This window comes from Amphiura filiformis, chromosome 1, assembly GCF_039555335.1.
Source record: "Amphiura filiformis chromosome 1, Afil_fr2py, whole genome shotgun sequence".
Taxonomy (NCBI): domain Eukaryota; kingdom Metazoa; phylum Echinodermata; class Ophiuroidea; order Amphilepidida; family Amphiuridae; genus Amphiura; species Amphiura filiformis.
This window is the reverse complement of record NC_092628.1, coordinates 55,160,738-55,180,659: the sequence shown is the minus strand read 5'-3', so window position 1 is coordinate 55,180,659 and position 19,922 is coordinate 55,160,738. Positions and strand designations below refer to the sequence as shown.

Sequence of the window (19,922 nt, the reverse complement as noted above, 5' to 3'; positions counted from 1 at the left end):
CTCTTTCAAGTATTATTGACCGCCCCTCGTATTTGTGCATATAATGTAATTATCTTAAACTATCCTAATATCACAGATGTAAGTTGAAAAAGATGCGCGTTTTTTTTTTTCAAACATTAGAGATGTTGGTACCCTTAAATTGGACCCGCGCAGGCCTGCGTTCTTGCAAAAACACACACAAAAAACCCAAAACAAAAACAACAAAAAAAACACAAAAACAAACAAATGAAAAACAAAAAGCTACTTTAATAATCCGCCTTCTTATTCACACGTATAATGCCGTTTTCACATTTCGCCGGATCGGTCCTACGTACAAGAAACGGATGTTGTAGTTGTAGTAAATCCGTATTCCGTAAGTGTTGTTCGTCAGTGTTCGTTTTAAGATAAAATAAGATAAGATAAGATAAGATAAGATTGACATTTATCTTACAACAACGTCGCGTCCAAACTACAGATACAAATATCAAAGTAACCTGTACATGTTACAAAGCACACAAAACCTAAACTACAACAACAACTAGATGGTTAATCATGAGATCGTGACTAATTTTTACCCGATATGTAATTATATAACGTTTTAGCCAAAACCATGTACCAGCAAACCCCATAACCAACGTGTAACGTTACTAACGTTTATAACACGTTCAAAACATTTTTATGTTTGCTGGCACAGCCGGACAGGTGTACTGGGCCCCGGGATCCGGGGGGGGGCACTCGATCACTAAAAATGTGTGACCCTAATGACCCCTTTACGGTTTTTTGGGAACATATCTGATAATCTCTCACTGAACCGTTTTTGCATTTCTTCGGTGAAATCCTAGACACTGAAAAAGTGAGGTATAAACTTTTATATTTTGACCGAAAATATTTCCCAGTCTCTGCGAATGACGCCATTTTTTGACTTTTCACCAGTCTCACACGGAAAGGCCCCCTTATGGCATGTTGGGGGACGGTGCTTCTCTGAAAGGCGACGGTTCGCTATCTCTAAGAACCGCTATCTCTAAGAACCGCTATCCCTAAGGTTCGTTATCACTAATTACGAAAAAGGTCCACTATACCTAAGGTTCGATATCACTAAATTTTAAATAAGGTCCGCTATCACTAATTTATTGAAGGTTTGCTATCTCTAAGGTTCGCTATCACTAATTTAAAACAAGGTCCGCTATCTCTAATTTTAACAATTCCGGTATCCCTAATTTCTAAATAAGGTCCGCTATCTCTAAGGTTCGCTATCTCTAAGGTTCGCTATCTCTAAGGTTCGCTATCACTAATTTCAAATAAGGTTCTCTATCTCTAATTCTAAATAAGGTTCGCTATCTCTGATTTTAAATAAGGTTCGCTATCACTAATTTCAAATAAGGTTCGCTATCTCTAAATTCAAATAAGGTTCGCTATCTCTAATTTTAAATAAAGCCCGCTATCTCTAATTAAAAATAAGGCCCGCTATAAGTCCTATCTAATTTAAAATAGGGCTTAGATGGAAAAAAAAAAAAGTCAATGTTAATTTTTGTCACTTTTGAAAAGCTCTCTTTTTTTCATCATGTTAGGGAAATAAAGTCGTATCGTACCGAATGAGGTATGAAACTATGCAGGACAAAATTCTCTATCTATTGACTACTTTATCTTGTAATTTAGTTTTAGTGTCTTTAAGAAATGGCTTTTGTTTTAAGTGTTCGTGTACTTTTTGGGTATATTTTCACCCGTATAAACTATTAAGGGCGCTTTTTTTTTAAACCCACCTGACCTTCGGGGATGAAGGTTGGAGAAATCAATCTTAATTTGGTCCATGCATCAGATATGATGAACCATCTTTCATGAAAGTGATAATTCTAGGATCACATGTCCCGGTGTTTCTAGATGAAAATTGCCTAATTTTGTCGATTTGGGCATTTTTAGCATAAAACCAAAATCATGCATTCTATTTGAAAATCTTTAACTCCAAACTGATTCTGCTCATGATACTTACACTTCATCACCATGTTAAGGTTCCTCTAGGGTATGTAAATTGTGCATTACTTCATCTATATCTTAATTACGTTTCAGTATATAGCCTGATGAAACTTGCATTTTTCATGAAATTTGGCAAAAATTGTGTATCATTTTAAAATCGTGATTGCTCCCATCCCGAGCCAAGCAATTTAATTCAAAATTTCACATTTTGAGTAGTACGTGAAAGGAGGCTATATGAGGTGCTCCTATATAAAACAGGGATATCACACATAATAAGCCGACGAGCTGTTTTTAATACTAGATTTCCGGATTTCCGGCTTGAATAGCAATTTAGTTTAGGTCAATTTTGCACTGCCAGATCTACAAATTGTAGCAAAATTACTGTAATTTGTACATATTGCAGTTTCCGAATACAGGTAATTAATACTAATTATAATTGCAATGTTCACTATTTATGAAAAGATCGACAAAGGAACGTTATTTACCTCGCAGTTGCAGTTGCAGTTTATGATCGGGGTTGTGATGGGTTTTGTGTGTGTGCATGATACTATCATTGATAGTACGGTATTTAGTAGAACTGTTTTCCATTGTTTCATTCATGCATAATATATTAATATATTGACAATAATTGACATCCTTTTTACCCCTGTTACTGTTAGACATGATGTTTGTTTGACTTACAAATGTATCCACATTCAAATTCAATGCATTATACATGTGTCACTTGTATGACCCACCCCATGACCCCCGGGGGTGGTGAGTCACTTTACAAAGGTGCGTCGGATTTAACTATACCATGACCCACATGTGCGTCTAAACAATGACGGACATTTGCCGACAATGACTGAGCCCCTCCTCAAAATTGTGACGCACATGTTAAGGATTATGACTGTCCTCATGACGCAAATTTGACTCACCATTTAGGTATTTTGACTGACACTGATGCACCTAACCATTGGCGCACCTAGGTAAAGTGACTGACACTGGCGCACCCTCGGGGTATGTTGTGGCGCACATATTGAGTAAATGACCGTACCCTGCGTCACTAATTGGTTGGTAAATGACCCAACCATGACGCACATCCCCCGGGGGTCCTAGGGTGGGTCATACAAGTGACATGTGTATTAATTTGATATCATTAATAGAGTATGACATGAAAACTATGTATCAATTTTCATATTAAAATTACAAAACAATGTGCAAAATTAAATTTTTTTTAAATTTTTTTTTTTTAGGTCAACCATGATCCTAGCATTTAGGTCTAGGTCCAGAGACACTACAAAACCGAAAAAAAACTTTGAAAAAAAAAATTAAAAAACAAAAAACGGTATACTGAAGATTTTCGTCTGATATCAAAATCGTGCATAGCAATTCACGTGTATCGATCCCGTGTATTCATTTTAGTGTCTCTGCTGCACCAAATAATTATTAGCCAGGCGGTGTCGGTGTGGCCCATGGGCTATGGCATGGGAATTAAAGTAGTAGATTTGCGTCCACCCCCAGCATGCTCCAAAACCTACCGCATATATTTTCATTATTTGCAAAAAATTTCATTATTTACCAGAAACATGAAAAAATGGCTTTCAAACATAAAATCAACAAGTTTGAAGTTGGTATTTAAAACAGTCGTAAATCCATGAAAATGAGTCTGCAATGATGTTGTTCACCCGTGTTGGTTGTTCACAGCGAGTCCCGGACGTGTAGTTCAGTACAACACGCATGACAGGCCAGGCAACGCTGGTAGCCAACAGCCATCTTGAAAAAAAAAACCCACATGAATATGCTAACACTAGAAACCCACAAAGGCAAGAAAGTACCCATTTTCGGCGAGAAAAGGCGAGGTGTGGCGAGAAAGGGCGAGGAAAGGCGAGGTAGCCTATAAAAAAGGGCGAGGAATGGCGAGGTTGAGATAATTAAATTAAGTCTTGCTCAGATCCTAGGCAAGTATGGCGAGGAAAGGCGAGGAAAGGCGAGAAATGGCGAGGAAAGGCGAGGTAAATCCAGTGAGATTGAGCTCACCCAGACTTTCTGTCTGGAAGATAAGTGGCACCCACTTATCACTATTGTTACATTGTTGACTTAAGCTGGTCATTAATTTCTGGCCTCTCTGGCTATGCTTATTGATTGGAAATGGTCATGGTTGGTGAACATGAGAATGGAGAAATTAAAACATTTAAAATTTTGTCTTTTAAAATATTAAAATCACTAAAAGTAGATGCACGCTATTTTTAGTTTATGCGGTTGGAAACTGAAATACAATGAAGTATTTCTGAAATTGTGATTTGCCTGTATGTCTGATCTGAACAGCACATGCATCCCAAATTTTGACCTGTCATAGGGCATTTAAATAATTAATATTAATATTTACTCACTTTCTTTATTTTTTCCCTTTTCAGTATTGTTATTTTGTTTTAATATTTGTGATAAAAGGCCCCCCCCCCCACAATCCACAACACACACTTTATGCACTCAAGATAATGGAGAAAGAGAGGATGATTGGCCAAAACACTGACTAAGTTAGAGAATTAATTTGCTTTTTAAAACTCAATTTTGCTTATTTTAAAACCAAGTTTTGGTAGCAATACTTCATTTACACCATTTAATTGAAATATGATGAAGTTAATCTCACATTTCCATAATAATGATCAGGAGGTTACTGAGTTTTTGTATACTTTGGTAAATTGGATTCATAGTGTAAAATAAGATAAAGCAATATATATTAGACTATAAATATATTTAGTACATGTAAAAACATTATCAACATTAAAATAAATTTATTAATTTTCAGTAAATATAAGGGATATAAAATCATAATACACATTTCAATGAACCCTATATTGTATGCCCAATGTTATAGTCTGTTCAGTCTGTTTGGACAGGGTAAATGCATGAGGTGCTGTTCCCACCTAAAAATGCTTTTCTAAGGTCTAACACTAACATGTTTTGATAAAATTTTGTATTCCATTTCAGCTTGGAAATATTGTTAAGAAAAAACTGAGTTCAACAATTTAAAGCAGTTCAAAACACAAGAATAAGCTCATTTTGAATATCTGAAGTGAATTTTCATTTATTTAAATTTATAATTTATTTAGCTAGAAACACATGAAAAACACCAAAAGTCCTTTCTTTCATTTCAAATGCAATCCTATTTTCAAAATTTACCATAAGTTGTTTGTTAATCAATTATATTGTATAACATAATCACTTCGTAATGACACCTTACATGAGATAATACAAAAGATACCAAGTTTGACATGGGCACTTGATCTAGTTTAATCCCTTCAAGAGATGTAAATCTCTGAGATGTAATCTCATTCAGTCATTCAACTGAACATTATGATTCCTTGAGATACCCCTTATGTGAAGAGGCATGTAATGGGAATATAATAGGTGGTTTACAAACAAATCAATAATCAAGTTAAGTTACAAGAGCATGTGAAGTGAGATGGAATGGAGCATACATTGATTTCTTGATTTAATCAATGTACACCAATTCAAAATTAGTTCTAGTGGTACAAATGATATGTTATGTACCCAAGTGTTTACTTTTTATTATCTTTGAACAATTTCATCTGGAATTATTAGTTAAAACTAAAATGAGAAAATGAGAGTAAATATCAGCATTACTCTTTGAATTGTATTGAAAGAATAAAACTATCAAGTGCAAAGTAATTTGGCCTTATCGATATATCAAAGTTAACATAAATTGTCTTAGTTTTTACCACTTCACCTCCCCCCCCATTTTGGGATAATTTCAAAAACTTTGCCTACAGTGGGGCAAAAATTGGGCTATTTTCCAAAAACAATTGAGATTGAGAACATTTTGAAAAAAAAAGGCCCATCCATAGGCCTACACCATATGTTTTGGTCAGACATACAGGTAAAACACAATTTCAGAAATACAGTCAAATACTTATATTTCAGTTTCTAACAGCATAAACTTAAAATAGCACATCTACTGACATCAAATCACGACATAAAATATGCATAATGTTGTGATTTTAGTATTTTAAAAGACAAAACTATTACATGTTGTAATTTCTCAATTCTCATGTTCACCAACCATGACCATTTCCAATCAATAAGCATAGCCAGAGAGGCCAGAAATTAATGACCAGCTCAAGTCAACAATGTAACAATAGTGATAAGTGGGTGCCACTTATCTTCCAGACAGAAAGTCTGGGCATGGTCTGGGTGAGCTGAATCTCACTGGATTTACCTCGCCTTTCCTCGCCATTCCTCGCCTTTCCTCGCCATTCCTCGCCTTTCCTCGCCATACTTGCCTAGGATCTGAGCAAGACCTAATTTAATTATCTCAACCTCGCCATTCCTCGCCCTTTTTTATGGGCTACCTCGCCTTTCCTCGCCCTTTCTCGCCACACCTCGCCTTTTCTCGCCGAAAATGGGTACTTTCTCCCCTTTGTGGGTTCCTAGTGTTATGCATGACCCTGTTAAGGTCATAATTTCATTCATAAAAACATGCCTGGTCAATCTCAACCACTCCGAGCTACCGATTAAGACCACATGATTGGGTTCATGAATATTTAATGAGCTGCGCGATACTGCCTCAAACGGTAAAAAAGATGACGGGGATCACCAAAATTCCGATGCTATGCACTTTGCATGCTTTGTGGTGCCTGGCGTGCTAACCGGCTCCTTTACTTCTAACTTTGTAGTTGTACAGCATGAATGGGGGTAGTTCGTTTGTGCCTTGTAGAATAGAAATAATGAATAATGAATAATGAAAAAAAGCCGCATGTGATTTCAAAAAGTTCTGGACGCAAATCTACTACTTTAATTCCCATGGCCTTAGGTAGGTATGCCAGGTGAATTCAAATTTGTAGGTACATGTACAATTGTACATTGTATGAGAGGGAAATGTCAGTTAACACATTTGCTAGTCAGCCAAAATGGCCTAAACTGGCAATACAAATTTACATTGAAATTTAAAAGAACCGCTTGCTCAAGGAAACCTACATAAATATGTTGTCTATACTTCACTTGACCCAAATGATTTTTTTTGGTGATGAGAGACTCGCACATGGAATTTCAGAGGGATATTGATAGCAGTTCCATTAAAAAAAGCTGCTATCGTCATGAGACTAAGATCTAGAAATGTAGAATAGAAATAATGAATAACGAATAATGAAAAAAAGCCGCATGTGATTTCAAAAAGTTCTGGACGCAAATCTACTACTTTAATTCCCATGGCCTTAGGTAGCTAAAAAAATGCCAGGTGAATTCAAATGTGTAGGTACATGTACATTGTATGAGAGGGAAACGTCAGTTAACAGTTACACATTTGCTAGTCAGCCAAAATGGCCTAAACTGGCAATACATATTTACATTGAAATTTAAAAGAACCGCTTGCTCAAGGAAACCTACATAAATATGTTGTCTATACTTCACTTGACCCAAATATATGATTGTTTTTGGTGATAAGAGACTTGCACATTGAATTTCAGAGGGATTTTGATAGCAGTTCCATTTAAAAAAGCTGCTATCATAATGAGACTAAGATCTAGAAACACCCCCAAAAATGCCGTTTTGGGGGAATTTTGCTAGCTGAATCTTTTGATGAAAGTCAATCTTTGACTAGATGTAACTTTGTTACGGAAAGTGCTATGACAAAAGGGTTTTCAGTGTTGGCTTTCTTTACTCAGGGGCTTTACTTTGAATATATAAAATGATGCAGTTTGATGGCAAATTTGAATTCACCTGGCATACCTAAAATTTGCCATCAAACTGCATCATTTTATATATCAAAGTAAAGCCCTTGAGTAAAGAAAGCCAACACTGAAAACCTTTTTGTCATAGCACTTTCCGAGTCTCTCATCACCAAAAAAAATCATATATGGGTCAAGTGAAGTATAGACAATATATTTATGTAGGTTTCCTTGAGCAAGCGGTTCTTTTAAATTTCAATGTAAATTTGTATTGCCGGTTTAGGCCATTTTGGCTGACTAGCAAATGTGTTAACTGACGTTTCCCAATTCCCTCTCATACCTACATTAGGTATGCCAGGCAAACCTTAATTAACACATTTGCTAGTCAGCCAAATTCGCCTAGAACACAATACATATTTACATAGAAATTTAAAAGAACAGGTAGGTCAAGGAAACCTACATAAATATGTTGTCTATACTTCACTTGACCCAAATATATGATATTTTATCAGGGCTCGAAATAAGGAGGGCCCAAGGGCCCTCAGCCCCCAAAAATCAGTGAGGGCCCACAAAAGACACATCCGGCGGGCCCAAATGGCCCTCAAAATTTGTTGCAATTTGCTCACTTTTTTGTGGGGTTCATAGGGGTTAAACCAATGGCCTAAATTCAGGCCCACAAAAATTTTTGAGGGCCCTCAAACATTTAAGATCAAGGGCCCAAATGGCCCTCAGAAATTCTGGCTTATTTCGAGGCCTGTTTTTTATGGTGATGAGACACTCACACATGGAATTTTAGAGGGATTTTGATAGCAGTGCCAGTTCCACATTGAAAAGCTGCTATCATCATGAGACTAAGATCTAGAAACACCACCGAAATGCTGTTTTGTTAGCTGAATCTTTTTGATGAAAGTCAATCTTTGACAAGATGTAACTTTGCTACGGAAAGTGCTACATGTGGGCTATTTCATTATAAATGACAACATTGAGTCCCAAAAGGGGTCAAAATTCAAACTCATTTATTTCATGCAAATTCATTATCATTTCAAAGTTCAGATGGTGTGTCAATAATTCTCAAAATATTAGAGCGTCAAACCCTCAGGAACCATTAAAAAAATTAAATTGAATTTTTGCTGTGTAAAACATAGCTGCCATCTGGAGGGGACATTTTTTTAAACAATTTAATACACAACTTTGAAAGAGTATATGGTCATGTTTTTTATACTGGGACCCTAAAAAAGGTGGTGCTGTCACATTTTGCTAAATCATTTTGTCTACTTATTCCTATATTTTTGCTAAAATTCATTATGAACAAATGGTTTTGGTCTTATTTTGAAGATAAATTATTAATCTAATGAATTAATAACAAATACAATTAAACAAATGTATTAATTAATTACAACAGCTTAATTAAGTTAATTAGTCAGGGGTGGTGCCGGAAGTGGAGGAGCCGGAAGCGGAGGAGCTCTGTGTAATTCCAATGGGAAGTTGATGTTCATAATAAAATTTATGCACTTTGTTGCCTAGGAGAAGTAAAATGCATTTGCATAATGTTAATCTTATTTTTTAACTTTCTATAACTATAATTGCCTAGTTAATCTTAATAAACATAGTAATTAAGGATTTAACAAGCTTTTAATTAATGCAGTGGAATGGGTGTCATACAATACAATGGGCTTTAATTTTGCATGCATGCATATGAAATAAATTTCAATATTGTTTTATCTTTGAAATATAAAATAAATCTTCTCAAAGGAGATTATTACAGTCAAAGGATTTATTCTGATGACATATTGATCTTTGGTTATTGTTAAATAGTTTATTGATGTAGGCTAAGTGTGCATTTATACGCCTCATGTACATCCATGTACCTTTGTTACTAATTATTCACTGTATATTGATTTTTGGAACACCCTATATAGGAATTGGATATTTGAATTTGATATTATAGCAATTCTGTAAACTATTTTGAATATATTTTCCAAATTTAATGACACTTTGGGAAATTTTACATAAATTAAAAATTTTAATTTACAACTTTTTTCACACCCTGTATAACACAATGGGCTTACTAAATATAGTACAAACTACAGTAGAACCTCATTATAACGAAATCTGATACAAGAAAAACCCTGTTATAAAGAAGTATTTTTCCAGAACCAAGATACAAAATTCTTTTGTTATTCATTGTTTTTACAACCCTGATATAACGAAATTTGGATATAAAGAACTAATTTCTCTGTCCCTGATAACTTCGTTATAATGAGGTTCCACTGTATATATTTAATGAAAGGACTAACTGTATACATTCCAAATATCAAGTTCATTTTTCAATTTAATATACTATGTAGAAATATTGGAGTGGTAAAGGAATTTAATTTTTCAGTATTTTTCAATGGAATCACCCTGTATATTTTTTGGTACACCCTGTATATCCACTCAAACTTTACAGATTTGCAATCATGAAAATAAAAAAAAAATAAAATGTATACTTTTACTAGTTTGGGTGAAAACTTTTTGAAATATAATCAGAAATACAAAAAAGGAGTTGATTTTTGACCAATAGCAAGATGTGACACAATTGGGTCCCACCTCAAAAAACATGACCATATGTAACCAACATTAAGTTCATACTTATTCATATTTAGTCTGTAATAATTGTTGTATGTTCCTTTACACTTCAGTGTCTTAAATATGCCAGTTTCAATATAAAACAATTAGTAAATTGATACTAATCCAGATAAATGGTGCAAAATTACTACATATTTTAAGGATAAACTTTATCTTCACATGAAAAATTCATGAAATAGTCATTTTGTCCTGCCCAATAGCTACACTGATGCATAAGTGAGTATTCTGCGTCAATCTGTTGTACTAGTCATGGAAAACCTAAAATAAAAGACCCTCCTGTGTCATTTGTTCTGGATAGGACACATTTTTAACACATAATAAAGCATACTTTAACTTTAGAAATAGCTGCATCAATATTATTGCATCAATATTATTGCATAAGGTCACGCGTTTTGAGCTCGACTCCCAAAAAGGGTGGTGCTGTTACGCTTTTTGGTATCAAGCTGTTGTAATTTTTTATTTTTTAAAAAACTACAAAAGCTATCCCAACATATTTGGTATCATCTTAAAGCTGTATCAATATGCCATATGCCTGCAAAGTGGCATTGGTCTAGCTTATGCTGAAATGGAGATATAGCTATTTGAAGTTTGAAGGCCAGGGGTGGTGCAGGAAGCGGCGCCACAGGAAGCGGCGCCGCCTGTACAAACTCAATGGGGAAATTTTATTTTAAGCCCTCAAATATGAAATTTGAAATTTTTTGTTATTAATTTGTGGTGCATTATCACTTTTTGGGTATTAAAATAAGCTTGCATTACTCTTCTTCCAGGTTCACTGTTTTAGCCTTCTTTAGGTCAGATTAAAGGGACTTTAAATCAAGATACATTACTTGACCTCATGCTTGTCTCCTATCTTTTACACACAATTTTGTAAAACACCAACATTTTCATTACGGCGATGTATCAGCACGGATAAATTGCCACATATCTTCAGAGGTATTCATCCTAGGGTAGCAAAAGTATACATTTTGTAAAGCTGTTGAACCACAGAATTCAAATATGCTAATCAAATTTATATCTGGGTGTAATCTAAATAAGTATCAGTACATAGTAGTTCATTAATATTAAGCATAATCTAGTTCATATTTTAATAATTTTTGATTGCTCGGATTTAAATTGTTTAAATCATAAACCTCAAACAATTGTATTTTGCTGTAAGGGTCCACCCCTGGACTGTAAGAAAATAGCATTACAACTGATATAGGGTCACCACAGAAAAATTCATGACATGAAAACCTTGTATACCTTGAAACACAAAATGTTATCCATTTTTGTGTCTACAACTTGAGCACCTTATACCTAGTGTCCATTTTGAGTTCATATTTGAATTCCCTGAGAAATTCCCTTCAAGAAAATGCATACTTTTACTATGCTAGGGGTCTACTTCAGAAAATATGAATAATGAAAGCAAAATTCATGCCGTGAAACCAAAATCGCCTATGTAACGCAAAAGGAGGCGAGTATAAAACACATGACCATAAAAGATCCCCAGCATTTAAAATCCACTACAAACAGGGTTAATATTCTGGTTAAATTAGGAATATTGCAATTTTTAGCTAACCGAAGTTCAATGCAGAATAATATCATATGTGTTCTCAACAACTGGACAATAATTTGAACACTAAAGTGGTTTGTAAGCATAATTTGCAATAAAATGCAAAAATTTCTTGTGGGTTTGGCTCTTTGAAATTTTTATTTTTTAGTTTGTTTACCAATTCATGGAAATGACATAATTGTGCTGGAGAGGACATTTGTTAAATTGCAAACAGAATCGTGGATACAGGCTTGCAAAAATGCAACAAATACCAAATCATGTGCCACCTTGGTAGAAGGAAGACCACTCTTCCTCTACAAATTTCACATTCTATGATATAATCCTTCTTATTTCAACAATTAGTAATTAACTTCAGTTCTGGAGAGGACAAATTTTTAACGCGAACTGTGGTATCAAGAACAAGTGGTCTACTGTATGTAAAATAAATGAATTCCTCAATCAGTGCCCTGTCCCATCAATTGGTAATATAACACAGATTATACAGGTAGGGTAAGGGTTTATATTTCCTCTTTAATGTTAACAAAAATGGAGGCATGAATTGGAGAGGACACTCATTTTTTTTATTTAACGCAAAATGCCAATTTTGCAAGAATCTCTGAATTTTAACATTTTTGCACCAATTTTCACCATTCAACTTGCATGATGTTCCACACATATCATATTTTCATTGCAACAAGCACATTGCCATAGAATGTACCTAATTTTTCAAAGAATTTATTCAGAATACATGGGCAAAATGAAATGGGACTCCAAAATTGGGTTAAAAATGTACCTTTTGGCAATTTTTTTATACAAAAATAGACAGAATTCTGTAAAAATGCTCATGTAGCTTGTAGTTTGTGGCATACTTAGAATTAAGTTAATAACACTGCATTATCACCCTAATTATATCAACCAGATATGATAAAAGCCATTTTTGTGAACGTGTCATTTATAATGAAATAGCCCATGTATGACCAAAAGGTTTTCAGTTTTGGCTTTCTTTAATTACTCAAGGGCTTTAATTTGATTAAATAAAATGATGCAGTTTGATGGCAAATTTGAATTCACCTTTTATTTATTTATTTATTTATTTGGCTTCATACACTGGTTACAATATCAAATAACAAAATTAGATAAAAGATGGATAAATATATTGCACAAAATAAAAGTATAAAAGACATACATGTGAATAAAACGCACCACAGATCCAGCACATGTAGGAGAGATACCAGTGTAGAGGATTGGGATGAACAGGTGCATATCACCTCTAAGACCATCCCACCTCAAGATCAAAAATTTAATTAAGACACCCTACAAATAGCACAGCTGCATACGGAAACCCACATACAAATGTCAGCCGGCCGAAAATTTAACTCAAAATGAGAATGCAAAAAATTAACCACATTCCTTTTAAAAACAGAAAAAGATGAAGAGGACCTTACACTAAGGGGAAGCTGATTCCAAATTGGCACAATGCGGTTAAAAAAACTGGACTTAAAAGCTTCCGTTTTGCAGAAGGGGATCCTAAGGCGCAAGGTGTCAAATGTTGATCTTGTGTTGGGACGGTCTTGCCCAATCTCTGACTTGTAAAACTTGACATACTTGTAGACATCCAGATCGTAATTGTCAGACAATGACTTGTAAAATAAACAAATATCAAGTTGCTCTCTACGAAGCGTGAGGGGTAACATTATCATACCCAGATGGCACAACCGCTCCCGATAATCCAGATCAGGATAGTGCATGATGAACTTGGTAGCTCGCCTTTGAACACTTTCGAGACACTGAATATTGTGTCTGGATGTACCACTCAAAGGCAGCTACCAAATTCAAGATCACTCCTGATCAATGAATTATACTGGGCTTTGCAGATTTTTTCCGGTGCCTTAAAACCAACTGTGCGCATGATGAGACCCATTTTTTATTGCACTTTTTACCAATCTGTTAATATGGTCGTTCCAATCAAGTTTGGATGTGACATCAACACCAAGGTCTCTGACAGATTTGATTGCACTAAGTTTTGTGTTATTCATAAAATAATCAAAATTCACTAACAAACGTTTCCTTGAAACAGTAATGACTTGGCATTTTGAGGGATGAAAATTTAATTCCCAAGTATTACTCCATTGAACAAGATGATGAAGATCTTCCTAAAGCAATTTGCAATCATTGACATTTTTTACATTAATGTTACATTTTGCGTCATCCGCAAAGAGTGCAACTTTTGCATGATGGACAATGCTAGGCAGGTCGTTGATATATAAAACAAAAAGTAAAGGGCCAAGGATGGACCCCTGTGGCACTCCAGAAATAACAGGCAGCCAGTCAGAATAAACCCCATCAACAACGAACCTCTGCCGTCTGCCAGTTAAGTAAGCCCTAAGCCAGTGCGAAAGATCTGAGTGGATACCAAATGAGCCAAGTTTATGAATAAGAAGCTCATACCTGGCATGTACCTACATGTATATTCAGAATTATACATTGCTTTAGGGTGCAAATCAGTGCAATAATTATGTACCGGTATACATTCGGGGTTGTGAATGAATTATAGGGGGAAAAGAATTCTTGGCAGGCCAAAAGGGGGTTCCAAGTAATTTTTTTTTGTCAAGGGGGAGGGGTACTCGTACACGATAGGTACCGGTACGCATTCGATTCGAGAGCGTGTTGTTATCGTTTTTCGGTTGGACATTATTTATTCTGTTCTGTTAATGTTGAAAATTTGGATGGAAGTTATTTTGATGAGTCAACTGTATCTTTTGAGCAAGATTAGCCTATTTCGGACAGTCTGAAATTTTGCTGTATTAAGTGTAATTTTAGCAACATTTTTGATGCAATCACGATGGGCTGTGGTTACTTCTGAACTTCCATTGCTTTACATGGTGTCATGTTTCAGCGAATCCGACTAGATTTTGAATGCAATGGTCTCTAGCCTAGAATGTGAAGCTTTTGGTGAACAAATTCTTGGCTAGACTTCTCAAGCAAAGGGGGGGGAGCAAGCGATTTTTGCACAGATATTTTGGGCACCGTTTCTATATTACATGTACAGGTAGGAAAAATGTGACACGATCTGGTCCATAGGGGCCAAAGGAGGCATTTTTGAAAATTGAGTTACTGTAATTATTACATTATACATACAATAGGCTATCATTTACTGAAAACACCAAAGGTCTAGCATACTTGGTTCTAAAGTTATGACGCTTTTTGATGTCTAATTTCTTATGTATTTTACTGTTTTTTACTCCATATTTTTACCTTTATCTCAGTTTCAAATTTGCCACCTTTGGCCCCCATGGACCAGATCGTAGGAACACATTCTAATATGCAAAATGTTCTGCTCGCTGCTCTCTCATTAGGCCAAAAAAAAAAAAAAAGTTGTTTGTTTGTCCTCCACCGCCCGCTCCTCAGATGAAGGCCTGACCAATATTTTTTTTTTTATAAAAATAAGTAAAATTCAATTTTTTTTCCAGATTTGGAGTATCTTTGGACCTAGCTAGAGCTAAATGCTAAAATCTTTCATGGTTGAAAATAAAAAAAAGCCCACCAAATCATTAAAAGACTATGACATGAACACAAATTATAACTTTAACTGCATATTAAAGAAACAAAATGTTGGTTTTTGAATGATTGTAGCATTTAGCTCTAGCAAGGTCCAGAAATACACAAATCCGGAAAAAAAAATTAAAAAAAAAAAAAAAATCCGCCCGCCCGCACGTCCTCTTTCAAAGCTGTGGAGGACAAACAAATTATTTTTTTTGGCCTTATATGATAAAACAGTTTAACCATTGTACATGTAGGTGCATTAATTTTAAATTCTGTCCAAGGCATTAGCCAGAGGGGTGTCCAGATGTCATTTGGAAGCCCTGTTTTCAATTCGGACACCCTAAAATTCTGATTTTTATATTGGAGTGAATAGGAAGTGGACACCCTGATTTTGAAGAATAAGGTATTTTTGACCATTTTGGACACCCTAAAGACACCACTCTGGCTAATGCCTTGATTCTGGCAATGTTTTGCTGGATATGATCAGGTTGATTTGATATATACAAAATGACTGCCGAAAATGCAATTCTCATTTCTCAGCATTTATTTTCAGGTTCCGCATGTAGTTTGCAAATTTGGCTGGTTTCAAGTTCACCACATGTCACTTGCCAACAAGTCAACAAAATGTATGAAAATTTTTGTTTTTGTTTTCTGCATAAAAATTGTTCCGTTATTGCGGTTCTTATATATATGTTCTAAGGAAAGAAGAGACTTTAACACATTAATTAATAATTAGAAGATAATCCCATAATTTTGGAGAAAATGTGGATACTAAATTCTACTATTTCCGTGTCAAAGCGTTCAATGCAGGCTACATGTAGATTGATTTAGGGCTGTGCAAAAATTAAATAATTATGAGTGCTAGGAAGGGTAAAATTGGGGGGGAGAAGAATTTTTGGCAAGCCAAAGGGGGGTCAAGCAAGTTTTTGGCAGGTCAAAAGGGGGCAAGCGATTTTTGGCACACAATCTTTGGATAAACCTCATCATGTTTCTAGTGATTACAAAAGTGCAAATTTCTTTTCATTTTAATAAAAACAAATTCAAATCTTTTCTCAATTTGTTGCAAAATGTCTGTAATTATGATCTAAGCATTAATACCTGTTTTGAGATGGTCTTTCATCAACAATATAGGTAATCGCCATATAAATGAAAGTTATGACAATAATTAATGTAATTTTCCAAAATAATGAATAATGAAATCATGACCTCATATTTCACTGAAAAAAATGTGATGGGAAACAAATCATTTCATTTCATTAGCCTTAAGTTCTCTTTTATTTTTGTATCTTTTCAGAGCCAACTTCATCAGTTCACATTGAACTTGCTATGACAGGCAAAATAATGCTCCTCTGAATGTGACGATTTGCTTTGTAGTGAAAAGAAAGACAAAAGATCAAATTTTAATAAAATGTCAGCAATGTGTGAAAGTAAAATGACAATTGCAACAGTTGAATTGTCTCAATGTGAGGACAGCAATGAAGATAAGAAAGAAACATTGACTCAAAGTGAGGACAGCAATGAAGATAAGAAAGAAACATTGACTCAAAGTGAGGACAGCAATGAAGATAAGAAAGAAACATTGACTCAAAGTGAGGACAGCAATGAAGATAAGAAAGAAACATTGACTCAAAGTGAGGACAGCAATGCAGATAAGAAAGAAACATTGACTCAAAGTGAGGACACCAATGAAGATAAGAAAGAAACATTGACTCAAAGTGAGGACAGCAATGAAGATAAGAAAGAAACATTGACTCAATGTGAGGACAGCAATGAAGATAAGAAAGAAACATTGACTCAAAGTGAGGACAGCAATGAAGATAAGATAGAAACATTGACTCAAAGTGAGGAGATGCTTAAGAATACTGGAGAGAAAATGTCTGAGAGTGATGATACTAGCAAGTTGGATACATCAGCACAACTTGAACAATGTAATAAGGAGAGCATTGCACAGAGTGAAAATAGCTCAGCAACATTTGAGAAGACAACACCAAACAAGAAAGTGAAATCAGCTTGCGAGGACAGAAAGACTGAGACAAAAGATGAAGTAGTTAAGTGTGTGAGTAAAGAGACTAAAATAAATGAAGCTGAGTGTGAAATTGGTGACACAACAAATAATCTGGATAAGAATATTAAAGTGGAATCATCAAGTGATGAAGATGAGAAATCCAAGAAGAAACGGCACCGTTGTGAGTTTTGTGATAAGTGTTTCACCAAAGCTAGTGTCCTTAAACGTCACATGGCAACTCACACAAAACCATACCAATGTGAGAGCTGCCCAAAAAGTTTTGCAGCCAAACAAAAGCTTATTGCTCATGTCAAACGTCACACAAAAGAGAAACATATACAATGCGAATTTTGTTTGAAACGATTTAGATACTCATCAGTTTTGAAAACACATATGAGAATCCATACGGAAGAGAAGCCTTACCAGTGTGAGATTTGTGGGCAGTGCTTCAATAGGGGTCATACTCTGAAACTTCACAGAAAAACTCACACAAATGAGAAACCATATGAATGCGAGTACTGTCAGAAAAAATTTGGAGCAAAATACTCCCTTTTTACTCACATCCAATCTCACACAAACGAAAAGCCATTTAAATGTGAGCAATGTAAGAAAAGGTACTCACGAAAGAGCCTCTTAAATGCTCACATGAAGACTCACAGCGAGGATCAGACTCAGCTGACTCGTCATTAGTGTCACGTCTGCGGGAAACTGTTTTCGACAAATGGACGATTGAAAGATCATGTAAATACTCATACTCATAACAAGCCATATAAATGTAGCATTTGCTTGAAAGGTTTTGCCCAAAAGCCTAATCTAACAGCTCACATGAATATTCACACCAGTGAGAAAGCATACCAGTGTGAACATTGTGGCAAACATTTCTCACATCCTAGCAATCTTAAAGCTCACATTCGCACTCACACCAAAGTAAAACCATATTCTTGCAAATTTTGTCAGCAGTCGTTCTCTCGACACAATAATATGACCAGACATATCAATCACATGCATGGAGATAATGTGCAGATAACTATTCCTACTGCTGACCAACCGTTTAAATGTAGAATTTGCACGAAAGGTTTTGCACAAAAACACAATCTATTAGCTCACATAAATATTCACACAAGTGACAAATCCTACCAATGTGAGCATTGTGACAAAAACTTTGCACATCCTAGCAATCTTAAAGCTCACATTCGTACTCACACCAAAGTAAAACCATATTCTTGCAAATTTTGTCAGCAGTCATTCTCTAGACACAACATTTTGACAGCACATATCATGAAAACTCATGGAGACTTGAAAAATCATGTAAATATTCCTACTGAAGAAAAACCTTACATGTGTAAGATTTGCATGAAAGTTTTTTCCCAAAAACACAATCTAACATGCCACATGAAAATTCACACACAAGAGAAATCCTACCAGTGTCAACATTGTGGCAAAAACTTTGCACATCCTAGCAAGCTTAAATCTCACATTCGTACTCACACCAAAGAAAAACCATATACTTGCAAATTTTGCCAGCAGGCGTTCTCTAGACACAACACTTTGACCTGGCATATCAATCAGAAGCATGGGGACTTGGACAGAGATGTGGAGGGTTCTTCTGGATGATATAAAGAGATGAGCATATGGCAGCATATGGGAGCTTACATGTACAGTTGACAGCTGTAAATGATTGAATGTTTTAGATGAAAATGTAGCTTATTTCTTGATTGATATATCCTCTTTCATCCCATATTTCATGTACTTTTTCATGATAAAACTTGATGATAAGTTGCCCCGGGTAAGTTGAATTACATTGTAGGGTAGATTCCAGTTGAAATCCATTATCCGTACACCCCCTATGGAAAACATGACCTTATCTCCTACACATGCAGTGGGTGTAGATTTCAAATGGAGTCACCCATTCTGGTGTGCCCATATGAAATTCACACACCCTGTGTGGAAGATTAAGGTCATGTCTTCCGGGAGTGTATGGATTTTATCTGGAATAGCCCATTTTTAGTGAACTTTGTGACACATCCTTTTTGCTAGTTTAGGCGACGAAAAAAGAAAACCCTGTTCTACGGGCACGACCGACCCAGATTTTAAACATATGAAACTCCATTCCAACGTAAGTCAACTGATGTATATTGTAAGTTAAATTTGATACCATGCATGTTTTGTTGTATTTGTAATTGCAGTTTTGAAAATTTTTAACATCAATTGTCATTTATAATGGAAATTTCCCAACTGTAAAGATAGTTTTAAGTTTAAATTGGGTTCCTAAAATAATAAAATTTAAGTATTAAATACTACTTGGTTCATGTAAAAGGAACCTCCCATCCAAATTACACAGAAATTGGAGTTATTTTGTTGAATTGGAAATTCAAGCAATATGTGTTTTAAAGGCTTCAGCTAACATCACACGTGATCATAAAAGTAAAGTATTTGGCTAACTAAGTACAAGTTGACATGAAAAAATAGGTAACAAGTAATTAAGTATTGAATTTCAGTAATGTTGTGACAAGAAGAGGAACTTCAATGTCACAAAATTAGAGAATAAAAGATAGGATTTTTGTCATTTGCCTATCCAATATCATGTCATTATGGATTG

General features: G+C 35.2%; 2 protein-coding genes across 2 annotated transcripts; both read left to right on the top strand.

The window, feature by feature from the left end:
• The first annotated feature begins 2,273 nt into the window (after positions 1–2,273).
• Positions 2,274–18,014, top strand: LOC140149056 (uncharacterized). Its single transcript, XM_072171213.1, has 2 exons — positions 2,274–2,366; positions 16,613–18,014. Exon 2 carries the CDS (start codon positions 16,727–16,729, stop codon positions 18,011–18,013), a length of 1,287 nt encoding a protein of 428 aa, XP_072027314.1. The 5' UTR covers positions 2,274–2,366; positions 16,613–16,726; the 3' UTR covers position 18,014.
• Positions 18,014–19,425, top strand: LOC140149066 (uncharacterized; the record flags this gene model as incomplete). The annotated part of the gene is made up of 1 exon (XM_072171225.1): positions 18,014–19,425. A coding segment is annotated over one exon (924 nt), but the record flags the coding sequence as incomplete, so codon positions are not given.
• Positions 19,426–19,922: the final 497 nt, after the last annotated feature.